Source organism: Pieris rapae, chromosome 11, assembly GCF_905147795.1.
Source record: "Pieris rapae chromosome 11, ilPieRapa1.1, whole genome shotgun sequence".
Classification (NCBI taxonomy): Eukaryota; Metazoa; Arthropoda; class Insecta; order Lepidoptera; family Pieridae; genus Pieris; species Pieris rapae.
Window position 1 is genome coordinate 623,603 of NC_059519.1, and position 21,263 is coordinate 644,865.

The 21,263-nt window shown below is 32.8% G+C and overlaps 1 protein-coding gene across 5 annotated transcripts in view; it reads right to left on the reverse strand.

The window, feature by feature from the left end:
• LOC110991594 (Ca(2+)/calmodulin-responsive adenylate cyclase) overlaps window positions 1–21,263 on the reverse strand; it is a 78,881-nt gene that overhangs the window by 20,975 nt on the left and 36,643 nt on the right. For all 5 annotated transcript variants that reach the window (XM_045629934.1, XM_045629933.1, XM_045629932.1 and 2 more), the window contains exons 6-7: window positions 8,020–8,131; window positions 7,479–7,606 (exon numbers count right to left, since the gene is read on the reverse strand). In XM_045629934.1, coding sequence (XP_045485890.1) covers window positions 7,479–7,606; window positions 8,020–8,131 — 240 coding nt within the window. The remainder of the gene's footprint in view (window positions 1–7,478; window positions 7,607–8,019; window positions 8,132–21,263) is intronic.

The following is a 21,263-nucleotide window of genomic DNA, read 5'->3' on the forward strand; positions in this document are numbered from 1 at the left end:
ATAAAAAATATCGGTTTACTTATTATGAATGATAGTAATTCGACAGTCTTATCTTCAATGTGCCTGATGAGTAAGTCAGTAGGTGACATCCGTTGTTACTTATGCCCACAGCTAGGACTAAAATGCTAATCCGTTATATAAATTTAGTCAACGAATTACATTGGTAAACGGACCTATTTTTTTAATTTTTCTATTCAAATTCCAAAAAAACTAAAGTTCTATTATTTGTTAATGCCCATAGTTTGTTAATTTTTTTGTTTATTTTTATTATGTTATTTTGTTTTTCTAATAAATTTCGTTTTATTTGCTAATCAGTTTTGCTACAGCTACTGACTGAACAATATCCAAACAACTACATTATAGACAAAAGCCAAAAACGGAAGACACGTTCAAAAATATTTTTGAATGTGAATTCAGTTAACAATTTTTACCAACTTATACGAAAAAATAAAACAAACAAACAAAATATATATATATATATATTTATATATTCTTAGTTCTAAGTTAAATTGATCATTACAACATATATTTATTATAAATGAAGAATAACAAAGCTGTTATTAATATCATATACCAGAGATTATTTCTTAGTTACATTAAATGTATGTGTTTGCTTGCTATTTGTGTTATAATCAGAAGGTATACGATACATGACTGAGTTACGTAAATAGTTTGTATTAGACCAAGGAATTTGAAATAGTTGAATAGTTGGCCTGGTATTGAATGAAGAATGTGTGTTGTATTGTTGAAGTAAAATGTTGTGTTCTCTCAAACTTGTTTGTCTTGTTTCGTGTGTAATTTATTCATTGGGTATATATTTTTATCTATTTAGGGTTATTGGGACAGGATTGTGTTTTTATAAATATATAAATTTAATTCGCGGTAGTACTTTTACTATTTCTTTATTCAGTGATAAATAGGTCGAGAAAGATTTCAATCTGCGACATCTATTGCAATTTAATCTTTGTTAATGAAACGGTATCGGTCCGAGATCTAGGATTAAAGGTAATCTCGGGATTCTGCGACGTGAAGCGAAATCTTGGAATTTTAAAATATTTCTGAAAGCTGGATGTTTAAGAAACTCAAAAGTAATTAAAGATTCTTAAGTCTTGTAGTGTTTTATTTCTGTTGAAATATAGTAATAAATCTACACGAAATATAATAATATAATCTAACTGCTTGGTGGGCAAATTTCCCAAGAAACAGACTAACGCCTTTCAAAACAGAATTATTAATAGCTTGATATCCTTCTTCCAAGAGAATAATTAACAATGCTATATTTTAAATTTAATTCGCATTTATTGTTATTTCACTTAATTTTGAGTTAATAAAAAAAAACAAATAGCGTTAAAACCTTTGAGGTCTGGGCCTCAGTTTATTGTGTCTATTCCGTTATTATTTCTAATCGGTGCCTTCTGTGCCTGACACACACCGAGTTTTTGGGTCTAAAGCATGCCGGTTTCGTCACGATATCTCCCTTTGATGCGCACTTGGACGGACGATAGGCACAGCCCTGGTTAGAACCTACGATCTCAGAGATGAAGGCATGCCGAAGCTACCAACGCTGCATTTATACACGTAAAAACTTAGGCGTAAAACAACTAAGCCAGCCTCAAAATTGCGTACATGATACATTCAAGGGTTTCTTAATACCGGATCAGCAATCGTAATATAATTAAATGGGTCTAAGCCTAATGCTTATTACATAGCCATGTTAATTTGATATCAAACTGCATTTGTACGCTGAATATCGTATTAGGTACGGAGTATTGTTAGACTAATGGCTCCAGCGTGACTCTCATCCTTTAGACCCTAGGTTCGAAACTGTGCACCAATGGAAGTCCATTCCAAAGTCTATGTGAGCATTTAATATTCGGTCGAATGAAGGAAAACATCGTGAGGAAACTTGCTTTGGACCGAAAAGTTCGACGGCGTGTGTCAGGTACAGGTGGCTAATCCTTGCCTATTAGTTTAATTATCATGACACCTCATTAACCCAGAAGAGAAGGTTTACAATTTCCTCATGATCCCCGGACTTTACGATGTTATAAACGCTCCCTAGTAACTTAAGTGAGGATCTTTCAGTGATTCTAATAATATTTTATAACGGTCTTTCAGGTCTGATTTGTAGTACAAAATAGTTATGGTCCAATTTTGTTACTCTAAGATAGTGTAATAAAAACATAAGTGTGATCATATATAAGCTGTATATAGGAGAATGCATACCAAGATGGTTATAGTTTGTGGTTGCGGTGTACGGTTGTCTTAACCACGATTCCATCTTCATAACCCAATGACAAAATTAAATACATTGTTATCACTCCAATAGCAATTTTATTTAAAGCTTAAAAATTATATTATGTTATATGTTGTAGCATAAATAAAACATCAAAACTAAAATATATCCTATCCCGTATCACCAACCCAAATGGAGCTAAACATACATTGATAGATATGGAGTTTCATTAGAAATTAGCTCGAAAATGTTACGGGAAAATAAATTAAATCTGAATAAACGCAACATTTAAAGATTTTTAACGGGGCAAACAGCCTCTTGGCCCATCTGATGTTAAGTGTCTATGAAAGGTATACTCTCAGCGGCAGAGGGCTCGAGTGTAAAACTGTTCATATAACATGATTTGATAACGTAAGAACATACTATAGAAAAAAAATTTGTAACATGAAAAACTATTTAATCAGTCTAATAAAATCCCCAAAATGTTTTAGCATCTTCGGAGCTCGTATCGTTATTAGTAAATTAGGTCAGACTTAAATTACTTATTAGTCTTAAGATACGCTAGATGCTAAAGTATGAAACTTTGTCTTAGTAAAAACACTTGTATAAAAAAAAACATTAGAGCTCGCTAGTGTCGCAACCAAGGAATTACAAGTACTAAAGTTAGGAAATGTCTTCGTGTAACGTGTCAAGAGACTGAACGAACTAACCAGGAATGTAAGTACATTTCACCAGTGTTCTATCAATACTATAAAACGGCCACCCACGGCACCTCGACCCTGACAAAGAAACTACTGAACCTCGACATTCGTCAACGATAGCGCGACATGCCTTGACAATGACCCGCTATGTTAATGCCTTCTTACACAATGCCCTCTTGAACGAGACTTAATTATTTTCTAGTTATATAAACTACGTTGAATAAAAGGTATGGAATCTTAACGTTTATTCAAAAATGTAACAGCCTTAATGTACCGTTTTAAGTAAAGCACTTCATTTTCATTTTAGCGTAACCACAATTTGACAGAAAGAGCTACTGGAATTATTTATTTATTTATTTATGTCCCTTAATGTAAACTTATGAACGTCAAAAAAAATAAATACAAATCAAGGGCGTAGAACGGAAGAGAAGAACTGGCAATAAATTCTCCGCCACTCTTTTTCAAAGTTAGTATAATTTACTTGAATTAAGGTTATTTTTGAGATTTTATTAATTAACAAATACAAACTAAGTCAATACGTCAATGTTTAGAAGATGTTTTTGTAATATTACTCACTCTGGATTATAAAACAATCCATCCAAGACTATGATCCATCTTTGGTGCATTTCTGAACTACAATTTTGGACTGATTGACTGTCCTTGGACAATACTAGATCAATACCGCTGTAACTCCGGTATAATGTGATTATAAGGGCATATAAAATAATACAATTGTTTCTTATTGAATGATTTTATGGTATCGATAGCGAACGTCGTGAAACGCATCCCATCTGCCCCAACTATTGCTACTACATAGCGACCGCTCTGTCAAGAGTGTACCGACTACCGGATAAGTAGAAGAATCTTATAGAAATTAATATCTTCAGAATTGTCGTATTTTACAGGAAGGCTGTGTTAACCTATATTTTGCGCCTAAAGGAAGTTATTTTGAATGTATCTTTACAGTTACAGGATATGACTTATATTCATTAATAATATCTTTGATTGTTATATATTAAATGTTTGTTATTTTTAATAAGGAATACGAGTCGCTAGATCTTTAGTTTTGATTCGAAAGAAGTTGGTATTTGTTGAACTTAGGTTCAACTTCGTGCAACATTCAACAACAACAACATCAAGGCGAGGCTTATCGAATGCATCAAACTGTAGCTAAATTATTTATTGACTATTTATGTTTAAAATCTCATTAATATTACAATCATGGCTCAGCATGTAACCTATCTCCTGGTTGCAACCACAACGAAATATTTCGACTACTCTTTCAAATACCAATTAAGGAAATTATCGCAATTGTCTTCCTAGACATGATAGTATAAATATGATATAATAATATAAAAACCCTGTTGGATCGAGCCAGTGACTGAGTATAATATGACTTTCATTTTTAAAAATTAACTGAATCATATAAAAGCTATCGATTGAAAAAATACTTTCTACCGTCCACTAATAGACGACTATAGGACGATAAAGTTACTACTAAGTTCTGAGCTCGTAAAAGGATGTCATTAAACGTGTTAATATCTGTGATTTTTCACATTTACATTCAGCCTATACTTTATATATATACTATGCTTGCTTCTGACAATAAGGCCCTATATCCTTCCAGCATCTCGTCGCCAGTGGCACAAACACACGGTTCACACTCACTTTACTGAGTTGTTTTATGCAACAGTGGCAACTTACTTATTAAAGAGTATATTATAAATATAAAAAATTAATTCGCGACGACAACCTTTTTAGATCTGTGTCTCATATTACCAAATCTGTTTCATGATCATTTGTCAATCTAATAGGCAAGTAGGTAATCAGCCTCCTCTGCCTGACACGTTAACTTTTTGGGTCTAAGCCAAGTTTCCTCACGATGTTCCCCTTCACCATTCGAGGTAATGTTACATGCGCACCTAGAAGAACAAGAACCTACGAGTGTCGCACGCTGAAACTACTAAGCCAATAAAAAAAATGTATAAAATATTTTTTAGTATAAATATTTTATATGATATTCTTGCACTGAGATAATTACGTATAAACCACTAAGATATTATGTTGACGCTTTTACAACGCAAAAAAACTTAAATTTAGAGGTATATATGTAAATTATTGTAACTTTAAAAATTCAATAAGGCAATTGGAACAAAATAAAGTATGTATAGTATTAGTTACCTAAACACGCATCTGATGGATGGACCCGTAAGCCTTCAATCCAGTTGACCCAGAAACCCCTCGGCAATATTTATAGAATAAGGTTAATCTGTACACTTCGATAAACATGTTGTTAATGCTATCGATGAAGTATTGTGTTGTATTTTGTTATAGAAAGAAAGCAAGAAATTCAATGAAAATTCAATACGATAAAATATTGTTAAACTTAATTCTTCAATAAATAAATAATGAACGAAGTTAAAACAATAATTACCAAGTGGCTTTGTGTATAAAACTATGAAGAAACTGAATTACTTTGTTGTACTTCTGAGTTTTTCCTGTGAAACAAACTTTAAATAAATTATTATTATTATTATTAAAAAGAAAAAAAAGAATAATCTAATCATTTTCAATTTTCACAATTACCTTACTCTCCGTTTTTCACTAGCATTCTCCAACCCCATCGCTTTCCAAACATTATTACAGTCATTCTCATATATTTGTACAGATACAGTATTAAAGAATATTTGTAAAACTTAATTGCTTGGCCAACATAGGTATTACAACTTATACTTAACTTATATACTAGTATAACAACTTAAGTTATTTTATTTTCAGATAGTCTTGAATATGTAATCTGTTCTAATGTAAAAGTTTGTAGTGCTTCGACATTGCTTGAAGTAACTACCCCAGAACATTAAATCGATTACATCATGCAAAGGCAACATTTAAGTGCAATCGTGTATCTTGTAAATGTTACCGTATTAAGTAGGTATAGATAATAGCTGATATCATTGTTTTAAAACAGATTTTTTTATATATACAAAACTAATGTGAAATTGAATTCATTGGCATGGCTATTTGAAAGTATAGTTGTTGATCAAAAATTCGGAAATATTATTAAAAAAATAAATATAATATATATATAATATATATATTTTATATAATATAATATTTTAAATTATTACTGTTGCTAATTAAAGATTTTAGTTGTCGTCAAGTAGATAGTACCGGTAACCCCAGAACTGGTGCTTTCCTGAAAGAATAAGTATCGCAATACAAGGTAATGCTAGCAGCATTAATGGCACACCGCCACAGGGACCAAACTTTTGAAATTTCTCTTTATACATTTTTATTATTATTACTATGTAGGTTAAGAATATTGTGAATACTGTATATTTGTGTGTTGTCTCAAGTCCCACAAAAAACAACTTGGTGGTTTCAAAGAGTTTCGGAGACTTTCTTGCCAGTTCTCCTGCCTCGATTTAAGAACTGGTAAATTTATTCCTTTAACCTAGTTAAGTGAACAATGTGATAATATTAGGGTAGATTAAGCTCATAAGCATATTAACTTGCTCGAAACACACGACGGATTTTATAAGTCACGTAGACTGTCCTCAATAAACCTAACACGGATAATAATGTCTCAAGGTTATATCAATATCATATTTAAATAATAAATCAGTGGCGCTACAACTTAGGTCTGGGCCTCAAATTTCTGTATCTGTATTTGTCAATCTAATAGGCAAGTAGGTGATCAGTCTCCTGTGCCTAACACACGCCGTCAATTTTTTAGAAAATAAAAATATAGGTACACTCGAGTGATACCACCGCCCATAAACACTCGCAATGCCAGAAAATTCGCGAGTGAGTTGCCAGCCTTTTAAAAATTGCTACGCTCTTTTCTTGGAGGACCTTCGAATCGGTTTAGAAATACTTCAGTGGGCAACTGCTGGTTATTATTACCCAGAGTTCTAAGTATCATTACGTTCCTGTTTCAATAAAGATATTGCATATCTAATACATATCCTGCGGGGCACAGCTCCTAGTGCTTTTCAATTGAATTCGTGTTTCTCCAATCGATACTCGGATTCTGACTTTGCGAGCATCGATGAAGTCACGTACAAAATCAATTCTTTTTTGATTAAACCCTCCTTTTGCCAACACAATTGTACCGCAAGACGTGCTACAGCTGAATTAGAGATTATTAAATAAGCTGGCTAGACATCGTTTGCGTAGGAATTAGGAAATCTTTTACCAATGCCGATATTACAATCCGATAATACATCGTCGGGCTATAGTAAATGTTGCGTTTTTCTTGCCTTATTATAAGACGGGGCGGCCCATTACGATACCCACAGGAGACATGAGGAACCATGACCAGCCTGTCGGTTTTTCATATACCAAGCAGTGGTGTAGCAGGGAACAACATATTTTTTTTTAAATAAAATATGTTTTTATGTAGGAGACAAACAACTTTTGATTTGCGGGCGATGTTAGAGGTCCATAACTAAATTTTGAATATACGTGTGATGGAAACAAAAACCTACCACACTGTTTGGTTTATATCTAGCGTCATATAAAGCTATACTACAACTCACGCGATGGCATCGATCATGTCCAAGCCCATCTCGACGGTGCAGCGTGCATGGTCAGAGCGGGGTTCGGGCAACCCGGACACGCAGTAGTAGCAGTCACCCAGGATCTTGATGCGAAGGCAGTGATTGTCCTAGAAGTATGTGAGTTAATTAATATTAAAAAGGTAAAAACTTTGTACCTCTGGATAAATGACATATAAGTCCTATGCTACAAAATAACCATGTATATTTCGTAGCATTTCTGCAAGGTAAATATGCTATTTTTTATTTTATTGGATAAAAGGCCAAATAGGGCAGTCATCGCGGCCCGTGGACAACATTTTTTGTGAATCCGTTGCCAGCATTTAACGGTTTCTCCCAGGGAAGACCCTCATTGGAAGTATTATAAGATTCCACAGTAAGCTAGTTCGCAAAAGAAAGTCTCTTAAGAAGCGGATCGTAGAAGATCCACCAGCCAACACGGTGATGCTGATGGAATCTAAAGAAACTTCGGAACGTCAGTTTATAACTTTATAAATATTAAACAAATACAACAAATTCTTACATTGGCAAGTTGATCGAATCGACCAAAAAGTTCGTTAAGCAGTCGCACCAACTCCTGCGCGCTGCACTGCGACGCAAGCACCGTGAAGCCCACGATGTCAGCGAAAAGGATACTGTAACAATATTGAAACTTTTATATTATATAGTACAATAATACACATTCCCCCAGTCATGTCTCACATTGCAATGATAACGAATAAACGTAATAAAAAAAAACTTAAATCAATCAATTATATATAAAATTCTTATGTCACGGAGTTAGTAACCGAACTCCTCCGAAACGGCTCGACCGATTCTCATGAAATTTTGTGTGCGTATTGGGTAGGTCTGAGAATCGAACAACATCTATTTTTCATCCCCCTAAATGTTAAGGGTGGTCCACCTAAATTTTTTTATTTATTTTTGAGACAAAATTTTTCGTTTTTATTTTTTACGATGCACCATACAAAAATACATGCAACCCTAAATTTTCACCCCTCTACAATCATCCCTTATGTTTTTTTTTGTTAATTATAAATTTAATTTTTTGGCACAAAACATGGCAAAACAACGTTTGCCGGGTCAGTTAGTATATGGGTCAATCAACTTTTAAGTGTACATCAATGATAAATTTTATTTTTTTAATTTTATTTGATTTTTTTTTATATTTTAACATTTTTTCTTTAGATAATTATTTATATTTTAAGAATTCACATAGAGCAGAACGATTTATTTAAATAAAATAGTAAATTTGACTCCGAAATAGTCCCTTGGACAACTAACTAAATAGACTTCTGAACCATTTGAAATTCAGTATAATTGTGAATCGTCACTTTATTCTCACTTAATATAGGATGGATTTCAATTTGTCTTCCATAAATAAAAGACGTGACTTTATTATTGAAAGGAAAAGTATTGCTCTATGCTGATTCTATGATTAATTGTCCTATGGGCAACCAAAATGTCCCACGGACAACGGTTTTGGTTGTCCAAGTGACTGGTTGTCCGAGTGACATTTATCAGTCTTTGCGCTTTCTGATAATAAATAATGATATTTTGAATTAGGTCTTACGCACAGTGAAAAATATAGATAAAATAGAATATATATATTTCACTTTTATTTACTATGATATATCAAATACGTTTTTGTGCTGGTTGTCCGGTAGACACACAAAAAAACCACGCACTTTTTCAAAACGCGCGCGACCGACTGACACCGCGGCAATGATGAAATCAAAATGTTGGTTGGATGAGTGTTGTCACCAAATCGACTGACTTATTGTCAAGGCACTGATCACTCCATCTATGTTTCGATTTCGGAACTTTTTTACCGTTGTCCGGTGGAAGTCGGAATAATAAAATATAATAGGGACCAAAACGAACATGCAAAAAATTCGGTAAAATTATGAAACAAACAAAAATCTATATGCTAGCATCTTAGTGAACATTGTAATTAATAATTATGTACACGCGTAATTAATTGCTATATAATATTTTTTTGTATAAAGTAATGTTTCATTGTAAATAGCTACTGGGGGACAAATAAAAAAACGCTACATCCAGATATTTTGTCACCTGGACAACCATTAAAATTCCAGTTTAATAGTGATTTATTTAAAAAAAATTACTCGTATGATTGCTTAATAATAAGATAAATGCGACATATGCCAAAAAACCACTTAATTTTCTTTAGAACTGCGATTATTGGTCAGGGACAAAACATAGTACTTACAGGACAAATAAAAGTTGATTGACCCATATATATAAAAAATATAAAAAATTCTATAACTACTATTTCTAAAGAGGACAAGCATAACCTAGGGTTTTTATTCAGAAGGAACGTGGTTTTCTTGGAGTTTCTTTTAATTATGAAACCATCTTTGTTGTAATAATAGTTCATAATCCCGTAATTATGGTCTCATTATCGTAAAAGCGGTGTGCTAGAGCATGCAAAGCGACGAACAATGGAAGCGACATTTAGTACTGCGTTAGTAGAAATGCCTTAGGTCTTTTAATATAAGTAATGTAATCATAATACACAACGCAAACCTACATAATCAACACAAAAAAGCTCTTTTCTCATTTAGAGAAGACAATAGTTCAATTATAAAATGTTATGTAGAAATTACTATCAAGAACCGTTTACATTTCAAAAGCAACAGACGGGCTGCCCTGAATGGCTGACTGAATCTTAGAGTGGTGGCTAGTTCATTTTCTTTTTAACTAAATATCCTTTTCATTGTGTAAAATAAAGATTTTTCTTGTAAATATTAAGAGCATTTATGTTTTAAAGTGCATCAAGAGTCAGCTTGGTTACGCAACATTACAACGGAGGTCCTTGGTACGTTTCTTAGCAAAAGAGTTATGAAAGGTGATTGATTAAAGATGAAGATCGTAAGTAAAGTAAATAGTAATCGTTTTAAGTATTGTTACAAAATAAAAATGCATTAAAAGTTGGTGGCACTACTCTTACAAAGAAGCCGCAACAAAAAACTAATATAGAAAATCTTTCAAAAGAACAGAAAAAGATAAGCTGCAACGATGCACTTACAAAGGCTCAAGCAGTGGATTTATCTTAAATTTAAAATCTTGTAATTTTACAAACATTTTTCTCAAACTTGTTAAAATTTAAAACTTATTTGACTGTAAGTTATTTTTAATATAATTTTATACTTTCATACAAAAGAAAAATCGTTTATACATTAAAATATATCTTCTGAAAAAAAGTCTTAGTTTTGAAAATCCCGAACTAACCGTCTATGAACGGTGGTATCACTAAACATTAGATGACCCAACTGCCCTTTTGCCCGTTTCTAAAAATATCTAAAACAAAAGTAAACGTAACAATTAAAATACATGTGTCTTTCTCATAAATGTGTCCATAACCATAACTCGATAACTACCGAACCGATTCTGATGAACTTACACAGATTGATAATTTGGAACACACTTAATTTAAATTATACGATTTGAGTCTAAAATATATTCATAGTACGACATATCTCATCTCACGATTTTCCCCTTTTAGAAGTTTTGTATATTTTACACGTATTTATTCTCTAAAACAACGAGACAGTGTCGTCCAAATATTTGTGAATCATTTTTGGATCATGTCAACCCCAATGGGCAAATCTCTCGACATTGTTGTCACTATGTCTCGAATTGGATTAGAGAGGGTCATTTTAGTTTGTTCGGTATCAGTCAACATGTTTGTTCGAAAAACAAAGTACATATATCGTTTTCATGGTATTTTTTCAAATAGACAAGGAACACTGAAGATTTCTTTACGGTATAAGCGAGGGTACATACAAATAAAGTTCTATTTGAGCACTGGAACCTCGAAACTAGGACCTGAGGGAAGAGAGCCACTAAGCCAACACTAGTCATGTCTCTTACACTTGCTGCATTGTCCGGGATTTTCGTAATAATGGAGAGACTATAAAATGCGTTCTGTTTAAGATATCAGTATGTACATATATCCTTTTTTAGCTTTGTTGACGTTTGTTTACAATGTCTTACTTTCGGAGGTCTTGGCTTTAATATACACAATAGTATAAAAGAAAAACATGTTTTATTCCTCTTCAATAAACTCTAGAAATACTGAAACCGTAAGAAAAATGTTATGACCATAGGAAATTAGACAGGAAGTATAAGCATTTTTACTGCATAGACACACATTACTGCATAGACGCGGGTAAAAACACAAGATCCTCTGTTTTAATCAAATTTGTTAATACAATTAAGTCTTCAACTTAAAATAACCCTTGAACTACTGCTGTTAATAGCTAAAAAGCGTTCAATTTTATTTAATTTTGTCAATCAAAAATGTTTATGTAATAATGTTAAAAAAAATAGCAATCCAAAAATGTTATTAAAGAAATAATATTAATCAATATCTTGACGACATAATATTTAAATAACCAAAATAATGAAGTCTTTATGAACGCGATAAACTCTAACGAACAGATTAAATAATTCTGTTTTTATGTAAATTAACTAAATTATAATAAGTATGGCGTTTAAGGAGCTTAATCACAACCTTACTTAGTCATTGATTCATTAGTACTAGAGATGTGTGGTAGATGCAGAGACTGCATTTTCTACCGAATTTACTGTGTTTATGGAATTGTTCGGATTAATATCTGCAGCTGAGTTTCATCATCGGACAAGGCAGAATACGAAATACCACCCGTATCACCTCGATTCCGTCATTCCACAACTGAGCGTTTTTAAGGAATTTTTTGCCACGCTCACTAAAGTATTTCCGAACCTATTCGACTTAGGGTCCTTCAAGAAAAGGCATTCCAATTCATAAAAGGCCAGCAACGCACTCACGAGCCCCATGGCATTCAGAGGATTCACATAACATTACGTGGGCCTACTGCCTGTATGACCCCGGTTCTACACAAAAAGTGAAAGTTTAATTTTGTTATTCCGTCTTTATATTTTTGTAACTATTCTAAGGGAGAATATAAGTTTTATTTGATTTTGCAACATAAAGAAAGTCGACGTTCCCCTCGTTATAACAGGTACATTTTAACAATACACTCTCGTAATGAAGGACGTTGTCATAACACAATTTCCCCATCGAACAATGGCTACCCCTTACATCTTCCATAATACCCACTTTACAACACATTTGATTCGTTTATTGTTTCTTCTTTATTTAACCTTGGCATTTTCAATTCAATATAAAATCAAAATGTTCCACGCTTAATTGAGCTTAGGTAATTTATTATTTGTCTTTTTGTGTTTCGAATGTGTACCTCATCATCGAAGCAGAAAACCATATTCCATCGGTATCACCTCGACGTCCGAATTTTCACAACTGAGAGTTTTTAAGGCAATTTTTGCCACTCACCATTATATGGAACCAGTTGCCCACTGAAGTATTTCCGAACCAATTCGACTTAGTCCTCTAGGAAAAGCGCGTAAATTCTAAAAAAGGTTATTGGGAACCCTCTGGCAATGTGAGTGTATGGGCGGTATCACTAAACAGCCTATTTACCCTATGTTCTATAAAAAAACCTAGACTTTCTGCCCCACAAAATTTAAGTTTGCGAAATCAGCTAATATTGAAGGAAATGGTAATTACATTTTATCGCCATCACCGAGACGGTATTGATTTAGTCAGTACAGCAGCTATCCTGTCTATCTATTCTTTATTACTTCAGTTGACATAACAATTTTACAATTATAAATTGTATCGAATAGTCCTACATCATTGATTTGAGAGATTATGTGATATTGATGGAATAACAATTATATATATATGCGTCAAGTAAATGTATTATGGTCCGAATATAAACCTGTCTCATTTGGACCCAAGTTCAAGTCAATGTCAACATACCACGTAAACAAAACATATTTTTAGCCACACTTACGTCACTGAACCTATGACCTGTGATGTCATTGCATTCGCTGACAGTCCTTAAATATCAGCAATAAAAAATAATAATAAGTCAACAGCATGAGTAAGCTCGCGGAGAAAGCTTTTGAGGGTTTGACAGATGACAGATTTTAATTATCTTATACAAAATCAAAGTTATTCTTAAAACATACAGCAGTGATTTAACTAGCTGCGTGTACCGGCTTCGCACGGCTAGACATACATTTTTTAATATTTTCGTTACGTTACGTTACTCGGATTTTGAAGCGTTTCTTGTACTATTAGTACCTACTATAATTTTTATAATTAGTTTATTATTAATAAATTTCATTCGTCAATACATCGTACAGTTCGTCATACAAATCTCTATAATATTAACTTAAATATAGATTAAGACAAAAAGAGTAGTGTTGACCTATGGTGGCTTCAGCGTGACTCTCATCCTTGAGGTCGTAAGATCGACCCCAGGCTGGGCATCAATGGATTTTCTATGTAAAGGAAAACCAGGAAACCGGCTTGCCTTAAACCCAAAAAGTCGACGGCGGATGTCACCTACTTGCCTATTAGATAGACAAGATTTATTTATTATATATTTATTTATGATCATTATTAAATACATATATGTTTGTTAAACACGAATTGGTCACAATATCTCCGTCCACCGAAGCGTTGACAGCACAATAATATTATAATAATTGGTTTACAATGATAAGGATCACCCTACAGGCTTATACCTTGCCTATCAAGGTATAAAGTGCGACATCGACCTACGTGTGACATATACCTTAATATTAGTATGTTAAACTACTGGGTTTTACAATGATGTCTCATACGGCAGTAATGACTGGAGCGTTCCACTAACGCCAAATGAGTTTGTATGGGAAAGACTGTCACGTGACCATCAAACTTATTAAACGCGAAAGCTCGTTGAGCATAAATTTCCACGGACAAAAGTTTTAAAAAAGGTCTTGATGTATTAAGTCCTTCATTGCTCGTATCGAGAGGGTTATAGTTCCGATAGTCTTGATCCTTCGAAGCCTTAATCTTTTTCCTTAGAGACGCTTGAAGGTTTTTGAATTAATCGGTTCACATATGCAAGTTTTATAAGAAATTAAAAATGATCTAGAAACAATCGAAATCTTAGACTAAGAATTTCTAAAGGTATATTAAACTCGTTTTTTATACAGTGGCAAATCGGCAGGAGGCTTACCTATTGTTAAGTGATATGGACAAGAGAATTGGTACGCAAGGAGCGTCTCGAAGGAACCTTAGTCGAATTGGTTAGGAAATCCTTCAGTGGGCAGCTAGTTCCACATAGTGGTGGTGCGCGTTAAACACCACCCTAAGAAACGCTCAGTTGTGCAACTACGTACGTCGAGGTGATACGTTTTTTGCTCCTAAAGTTTATTTGTACCTGTTTCCAAACAGTAAAAATATAAGAAATGCATTTGCATATAGGTATGTGCATTAGACCCTACACAGCGTTAAAGATGTGCGAACACAACCCAATCCAAAAAGTATAAAATAACAATATTTCTTTGTTTTTGCTATCAACTTAACGTATTGCAAGTATGTATTTAAATGAGTATAAGGATCAAAAAATCTTGTAAAAATGAGACACTTATAGCGAAGGCCTACATAGACTAATAAAATGAGAGTCGGTATAAATCTGATTTTCAAATTGCAACTGGCATAATCAGGCAGACAGACAATCCCATCAGCCAAATATCCGTTTAGCCTAAAAGGATCAGCGCACTAGACTTCCTGTCTGCGGCTGTGACGTCACATTTCGTACTTGGAATGCAAAGTAGCTCACGATGTTTTGGCTCGATAGAGGGAAAATTTTTTTCTTTGTTCATGTTATTATATTTGGCATCTATTAGGCTTTGACGATAAAAAATGTCATTACATCCTTAAGAGGTCATCAGATTTCTTTATCTATTTCGTAATCTTTTGTTTTTCTGATAGGTGATCAGTCTTTATTAACGATGTTTTCCTTCATTGTATGAGTGTTAAATGCGCACATCGAAAGTCCATGGGTTCATAGATGTACCACCTCAGGGATGGGAGTTGTGATCTGATACCGCAAGGCCATCACTCTTTAAAATAGCTAGCTAGCTTTTTATACTTTGTACCACGCGAATTGAAAATACCGTTATCAATATCGTAATCAAGCTATTAATGTCAGCTAATGCGGGTAATATCAAACAACTACCCTCTAATATATAAATGTTAAAACAATATTATAGCTCAAATGACACATTTTTTATAGAACAGGGGGCAAATGAACAGGTGTCCCACCTGATATTAAGTGAAAACGCCCATGGACACTCAATGTCAGATGGCTTGCAATGTCTGCCTTTTAAGAATAGGATAAAAAACGCTATGACATTGTTGCTATGGTCACGGTATGGTTTACAGTATAAAAATGGTAACCACATAGTAACTCTTTGTTATATAAAGTAGTCACTTTATTTTCAGTAATAAATCTGCGCAGTTACTTCAGACGACAGTAATTTCACTTTATGTTAAACACTTAAATAGACTTAATCCGCAAAATCGTGGTAAATGGTATCACCAAGCACTTGATCAGGATTAAATTAGAATCGCTGATCTGCTTATATAGACTCAATTTGAAATTTAAATGGAAATGTATAATTGGAATGTTAAATTACTTATAAATTGAGTGTATTGAAGTGTTAGGAATCCACCTGGCACCGTACTCGGGGACATTATCACGATGGTGGACTGTTAGGGTCGCTAAAATTGTATATTATTATTATTACATGACAATTTCAATATGTCAAGTAAAGGTTGGCATGTGTTGGTTGGAGGTCCTAACAATTCCTTGTAAACCCAAAAAGTGGCGATCAAAATGAGTCGGAAAGTTTCTTGCCATTACTTCTTACCCGCTCTATGCCCTTGATTTGGGAACTTGTGTTACATGTATTTTTTAAATATACTTTTCGTAACTATGAATATTATTAAATTATATTGAAAAAGCATAATAACTTCCACTTATGACTACTTTTAACGGTAGTATAGAAGATATAATTGTTAGTATATTTAGATATAATAATTCATAAATTGGAACATAATAAATAACACTTAAGTGGGTTCCTTTTAAGAGCTTAATGACTTATGGCTTATTATTATGGGGCCATGCTGCTGAAGTCAAAACTATTTTCTTCCTGCAGAAGGGGGCTAGTCGTGCAATATATAATTTAAAATGACGGGAATCCCTGAGAGATAAATTCATGGAACTTAATATACTTACCTTTGCCTCGCAATATATTTTTGAAAATATTATATATGGATACAAAATAGTGATAAGTTTACTAGAATAGAACATACGCACAATGTTAATACTCGGAACAAACGCAGGCTGCAATTTCTCCGTACTAGACTGTCTAAACTTAGTAATTCTTTTTTGGGAAAAGGGATACTTTTCTTAATAAAATAGATGCTCTGCCATTTAAGAAAAGCTGTGTAAAAAGGCTTAACTTTATAAGTTAACGATTATCTAGTTGAAAAAAGATCTAGGACTAGTGCAGCCTACTTCTAATCAATTTGCGATATTTGTTTTAAAATAAGTGTTGTTTGATGATTTTATATTTTTAAAGAGTAGCGATTAGTTTTTTACTCGGTTCTTTTTCTCTCGGCCTATATACACCCTCTGTCCTCTTTGCCGATGAGTAGGGGTGTCTAGGGAATAAGTGATAACTGTATCTTATATTCCAAAATAAACACATTTTATTTTTTTTATTTTTATTTAATCCAAAATACTAATTGTGTGGAAATTTAACCCAGAATTATAGGATGACATTACGGTTAAGTAAGCAAAGAAAGTATATTAACATAACTAAACTTTGCTGGTTTTATTATTTCGAAAAACTTTAAGAGATTTTTTTTTCAAAAACCCAGACAAGACATTATAATATTACGTAATTAATTAAAACTTTTACATGCATATTTCATACATCTCTTTACTTAAGATGAAGGATTGTATTTATGATAGTAAAGGCGAAACAAAACTGCCGTTTTAAATTGAAATACACACCGTCGACTTTTTAAGTTTTAAGCCGGTTTCCTCACGATGTTTTCCTTCACCGTTCGATCGAATGTTAAATTCGCACATAGAACGAAAGTCCATTGTTGCTCAGCCGGAGATCGAACTTACGACCTGGTATAAACATGGCTTACAAGAAACGTATACAACTTCAGTTTGTAAAAAAAATTAACAATCTAAACACACATTGTCTATGCTTGTAAACGAAATTCCGAGGATTCCTACGAAAAATGAATACGTTTTTATTATTATTTTCGAGAGCTTTGCTTACTTTTCCTGATAATAGGGGGGGTGGGGGGTTTAATAATTATATTAGCTAGACTTGATTGTGATATAGTAAGAATAATGAATACTAGAACTCTTATTTATAAAAACAATTCACAGATCATAAAGCTATCGTTATGGTTTTAAAAATCAAAACATTCGGGAGTACAAACTAAATCTCTGTGCGTTTGGGCGAGAGCCAATGAAATGACATGTTCTATTCTGGATATCAAGGAAAACCGTGTTTTCTGTTTATGTAAACACATAAATTATTTTCATATATTTAAAAGTGGGTATTAAAATTCTTAAAGTGCCTGGAGACACTGTTGTCAAAAATTTATGGATTTTCTCATACAGAAAAGGACTCTTATGACAAAGAATTTTAATCTGATTTTTAGGCAAGTATTAACAACAGCCTTTGCTGCCTGATACACACAGTTTTGGGTATTCTTGCGTTTTCCTTCACCGTTAGAGCTTGTATATATGTACTATAAATATATAATTTAATTTGAATTATTGCATTCAGCTGAATGTTTGGCGTCATTCAGTAGGTGTTGACATAATAGTTTGTCAAATGAATCAAAATAATACTCAAGGTTGCATTGCGAATAAATAATCCTGAATTTACAAGTTTAATAGGCTGCAACGCATTTACAAATCCGCCGTGTTAAGAATATTATTATTTTTATCATAAAATATTTATAGATTCATGATTGACTTTCTTTTGTATGACGAATCATAATTTTTCTGATGGCTAAAGGAATCTATGATAAAACGATGACGCATTTCGTTTATTGTCTATTTTCTAATTATCATTTGTATCTATGGTCCCATCACAGACACGCGACACAAGTCGTCTTTTCGTTGCAGTAGTCGTTATCAAAGGTGTCTTTGTTTCACAATCTCACTCAAAAATAAAATATAATTTTAGTAAAATATCTAAAAATTAGAAAAAAAAACACAAATATTTTCTTCAGACTCAACTCGCTATATCATAAGTCTAAACAAACTTAAAACAAAAGCAAGCTGTATGTGATTCATAGGTTTTATATAATGCAGACGGCGCCAAGAATAAGACGGCTATGTTATTGCAGTATGACTACTGGGGTATGTCACGATATATAATTGGAAAGTTTTTTATGTAGGCCTAAATCCAAAAGAAAAGTATGAAAATTAAATCAGGATTTCATTTCTTATTCACGCATCGTCGAAGAAATATATAATACAATTGTCATAATTAAATAGGAGGGCAACTGGCGGCCTTATCGAGCGATTTTTAGGCATCCTCTGTGAGAAAAATAAATTAAATATGATAAGCAAGTACAAAAATACTTAAGACATATATAACATACATTATCAGTGATTATATACAATATTATCCAGCAATATTAAAAATAGAATAACAAAAGGTCACATGAAAAAGAAAAGTGCACATGAATCACGATAATTTTAGACCAGTTACAGATCAGTTGGCGCGAAAGCTAGGGATACATACAATGTAGACAGGGTAAACTAGAGATTTAAAGGATGATAGAGAAGATAAAGAATAATTTATTATTTCTAAGAGATATTTATATAATAATAAATTAACCCTATTTCAAAACAGTTCTCTACAGTTGTTCAGTAATAATTATAAACAGAATGGCATGCGAAATTATATTTCTGTGATAAATGCGTTGTTAGTTTTAATATTAGTTACCACACAAAAGTGCCGTATACATTTGAAGTATGAGATATATTAGTATGTAAACTTATATTTTTTTGCAAAGTTAACACTGCAAGTTAACTCTCCCCAAATCAAAATTCTATAATCGACATCCGAAAGCATCGCAACGTGTAAAAATGTATTTTTTGTTAGATTAAAAAAAAGTGAGATATATAAAGTCCCTGGACACGATGGCAGGGGAAATAAAATAATTAAAAAAGAAAAAAAACGGTCAAGGAAATTATTTGCCAATTGATTAAGTCTGTATTATATGAAATATTCGTTCCGTATAGGTACGGAACGAATACTGTGTACTGTAGTTTTCAAAAGAATGTTTTTAAGAATATCGTAAAAAAAAATCCTGGATCATTTTGAATTATTTATGAAAATTCCAGAACGGTAATTATTATATATATGTAAATTGGTACGGTGCTCGGAAACTAACGCTCAACTATCTTATAAAAAGGTAGAATTGCGTATGGGGGACGAATATAAAACTCAATTCCAAGTAATCAGGACAACTCCTCTGAACACTCACAACGAAAAGGCATCAAGATGTTCAGAAAGGTTTTACATATAAAAACAGTGTTATTGACTATCTTTTAATTACCACATTCAGGGAGTAAATGGCAATTAAATAACTCCACCCAGTTTTAAGATCGTAAAATCTTCGCAATGATTTCTGCAACGTTTTACATACAATGTAAATATCGCTAAATGTATCCGGCGATTCATCGTACGGCTATTTTAGTGTAATCTTCACGCCTACTTAATACTTCTGTAAACAGTATTACTGTTTATGTGTCCGTGTACAGTAAATATAAATTATTTTTAAAACAATTAAGTGAGGGATAGCGGTGAATCTCAAATTTATATATATTTAAATAACTTTATTTAAACTTTTACAATAAAATAACATAACATACGACTAAATAGTTGGAAATACCAACACAATAAAATGTACAAACACTTATTTAATAGTCAAACGACCGCGACATTTCATTATATAACACTTTGAGCACTTGTAACAATTTTAATTGTACCATAACAAGTGGTTTGGCAAGAATATTTTCATATTAATTTAATGTTTTGTATATACACTGTAACAACAGTGGTTCAGTGCTTACACATGGCGTATAATGAAGGAAGTTTGATACCCGGCAACACAAAACGGCGAGAAAGAGAAAGAAACATAATCGTAAAATGCTGATAATATAAGATCACGGTATGCGTTTTATTCATCGGCCACGGCACGGAGTTGTCAAACTGGATAATGATTATGCGTCAAAATCTAGGAACATATAATAGAACTGAGTTGAAGTTCGTTTTACATAATAGAAATCAATGCATGTATAAAGTTAGATAATTGCTCGGAGCCGGTACTGTTTAATTTTATTCTCTGCCAGAGGAAATATTCACGGAGATGAAATATTCTGTACAGCTGTTAATGCACTTCGGTATTTTTTACTGAGAATATATGTATTTACTTAAACTTTAAACGTCTGAAACTGTATCCACTTTTATTATTTTTATTTATAACCTTAATAGCTGTTGAATTCAACAAAGAATGCTTTTTCCACAACTCTTATACATAAAACATTTTCATTCACACTTAATACCTAAAAATATATCATAATAAAAACATCATTTCAGTATTTATTTCTCCTTTGACTCATTTGCCAAATTTAAATATATTCTATTACTCAGAGTTCCTAAATAGAACAATTGAAAATGATATACCAAGACCGATTTTGTCATACAATCTAAATTCACAATTCAGAAACGCGACTTGGAGCGAACTATCACTCCCTTTTATCAGCTGCGCACACATAGAAACAT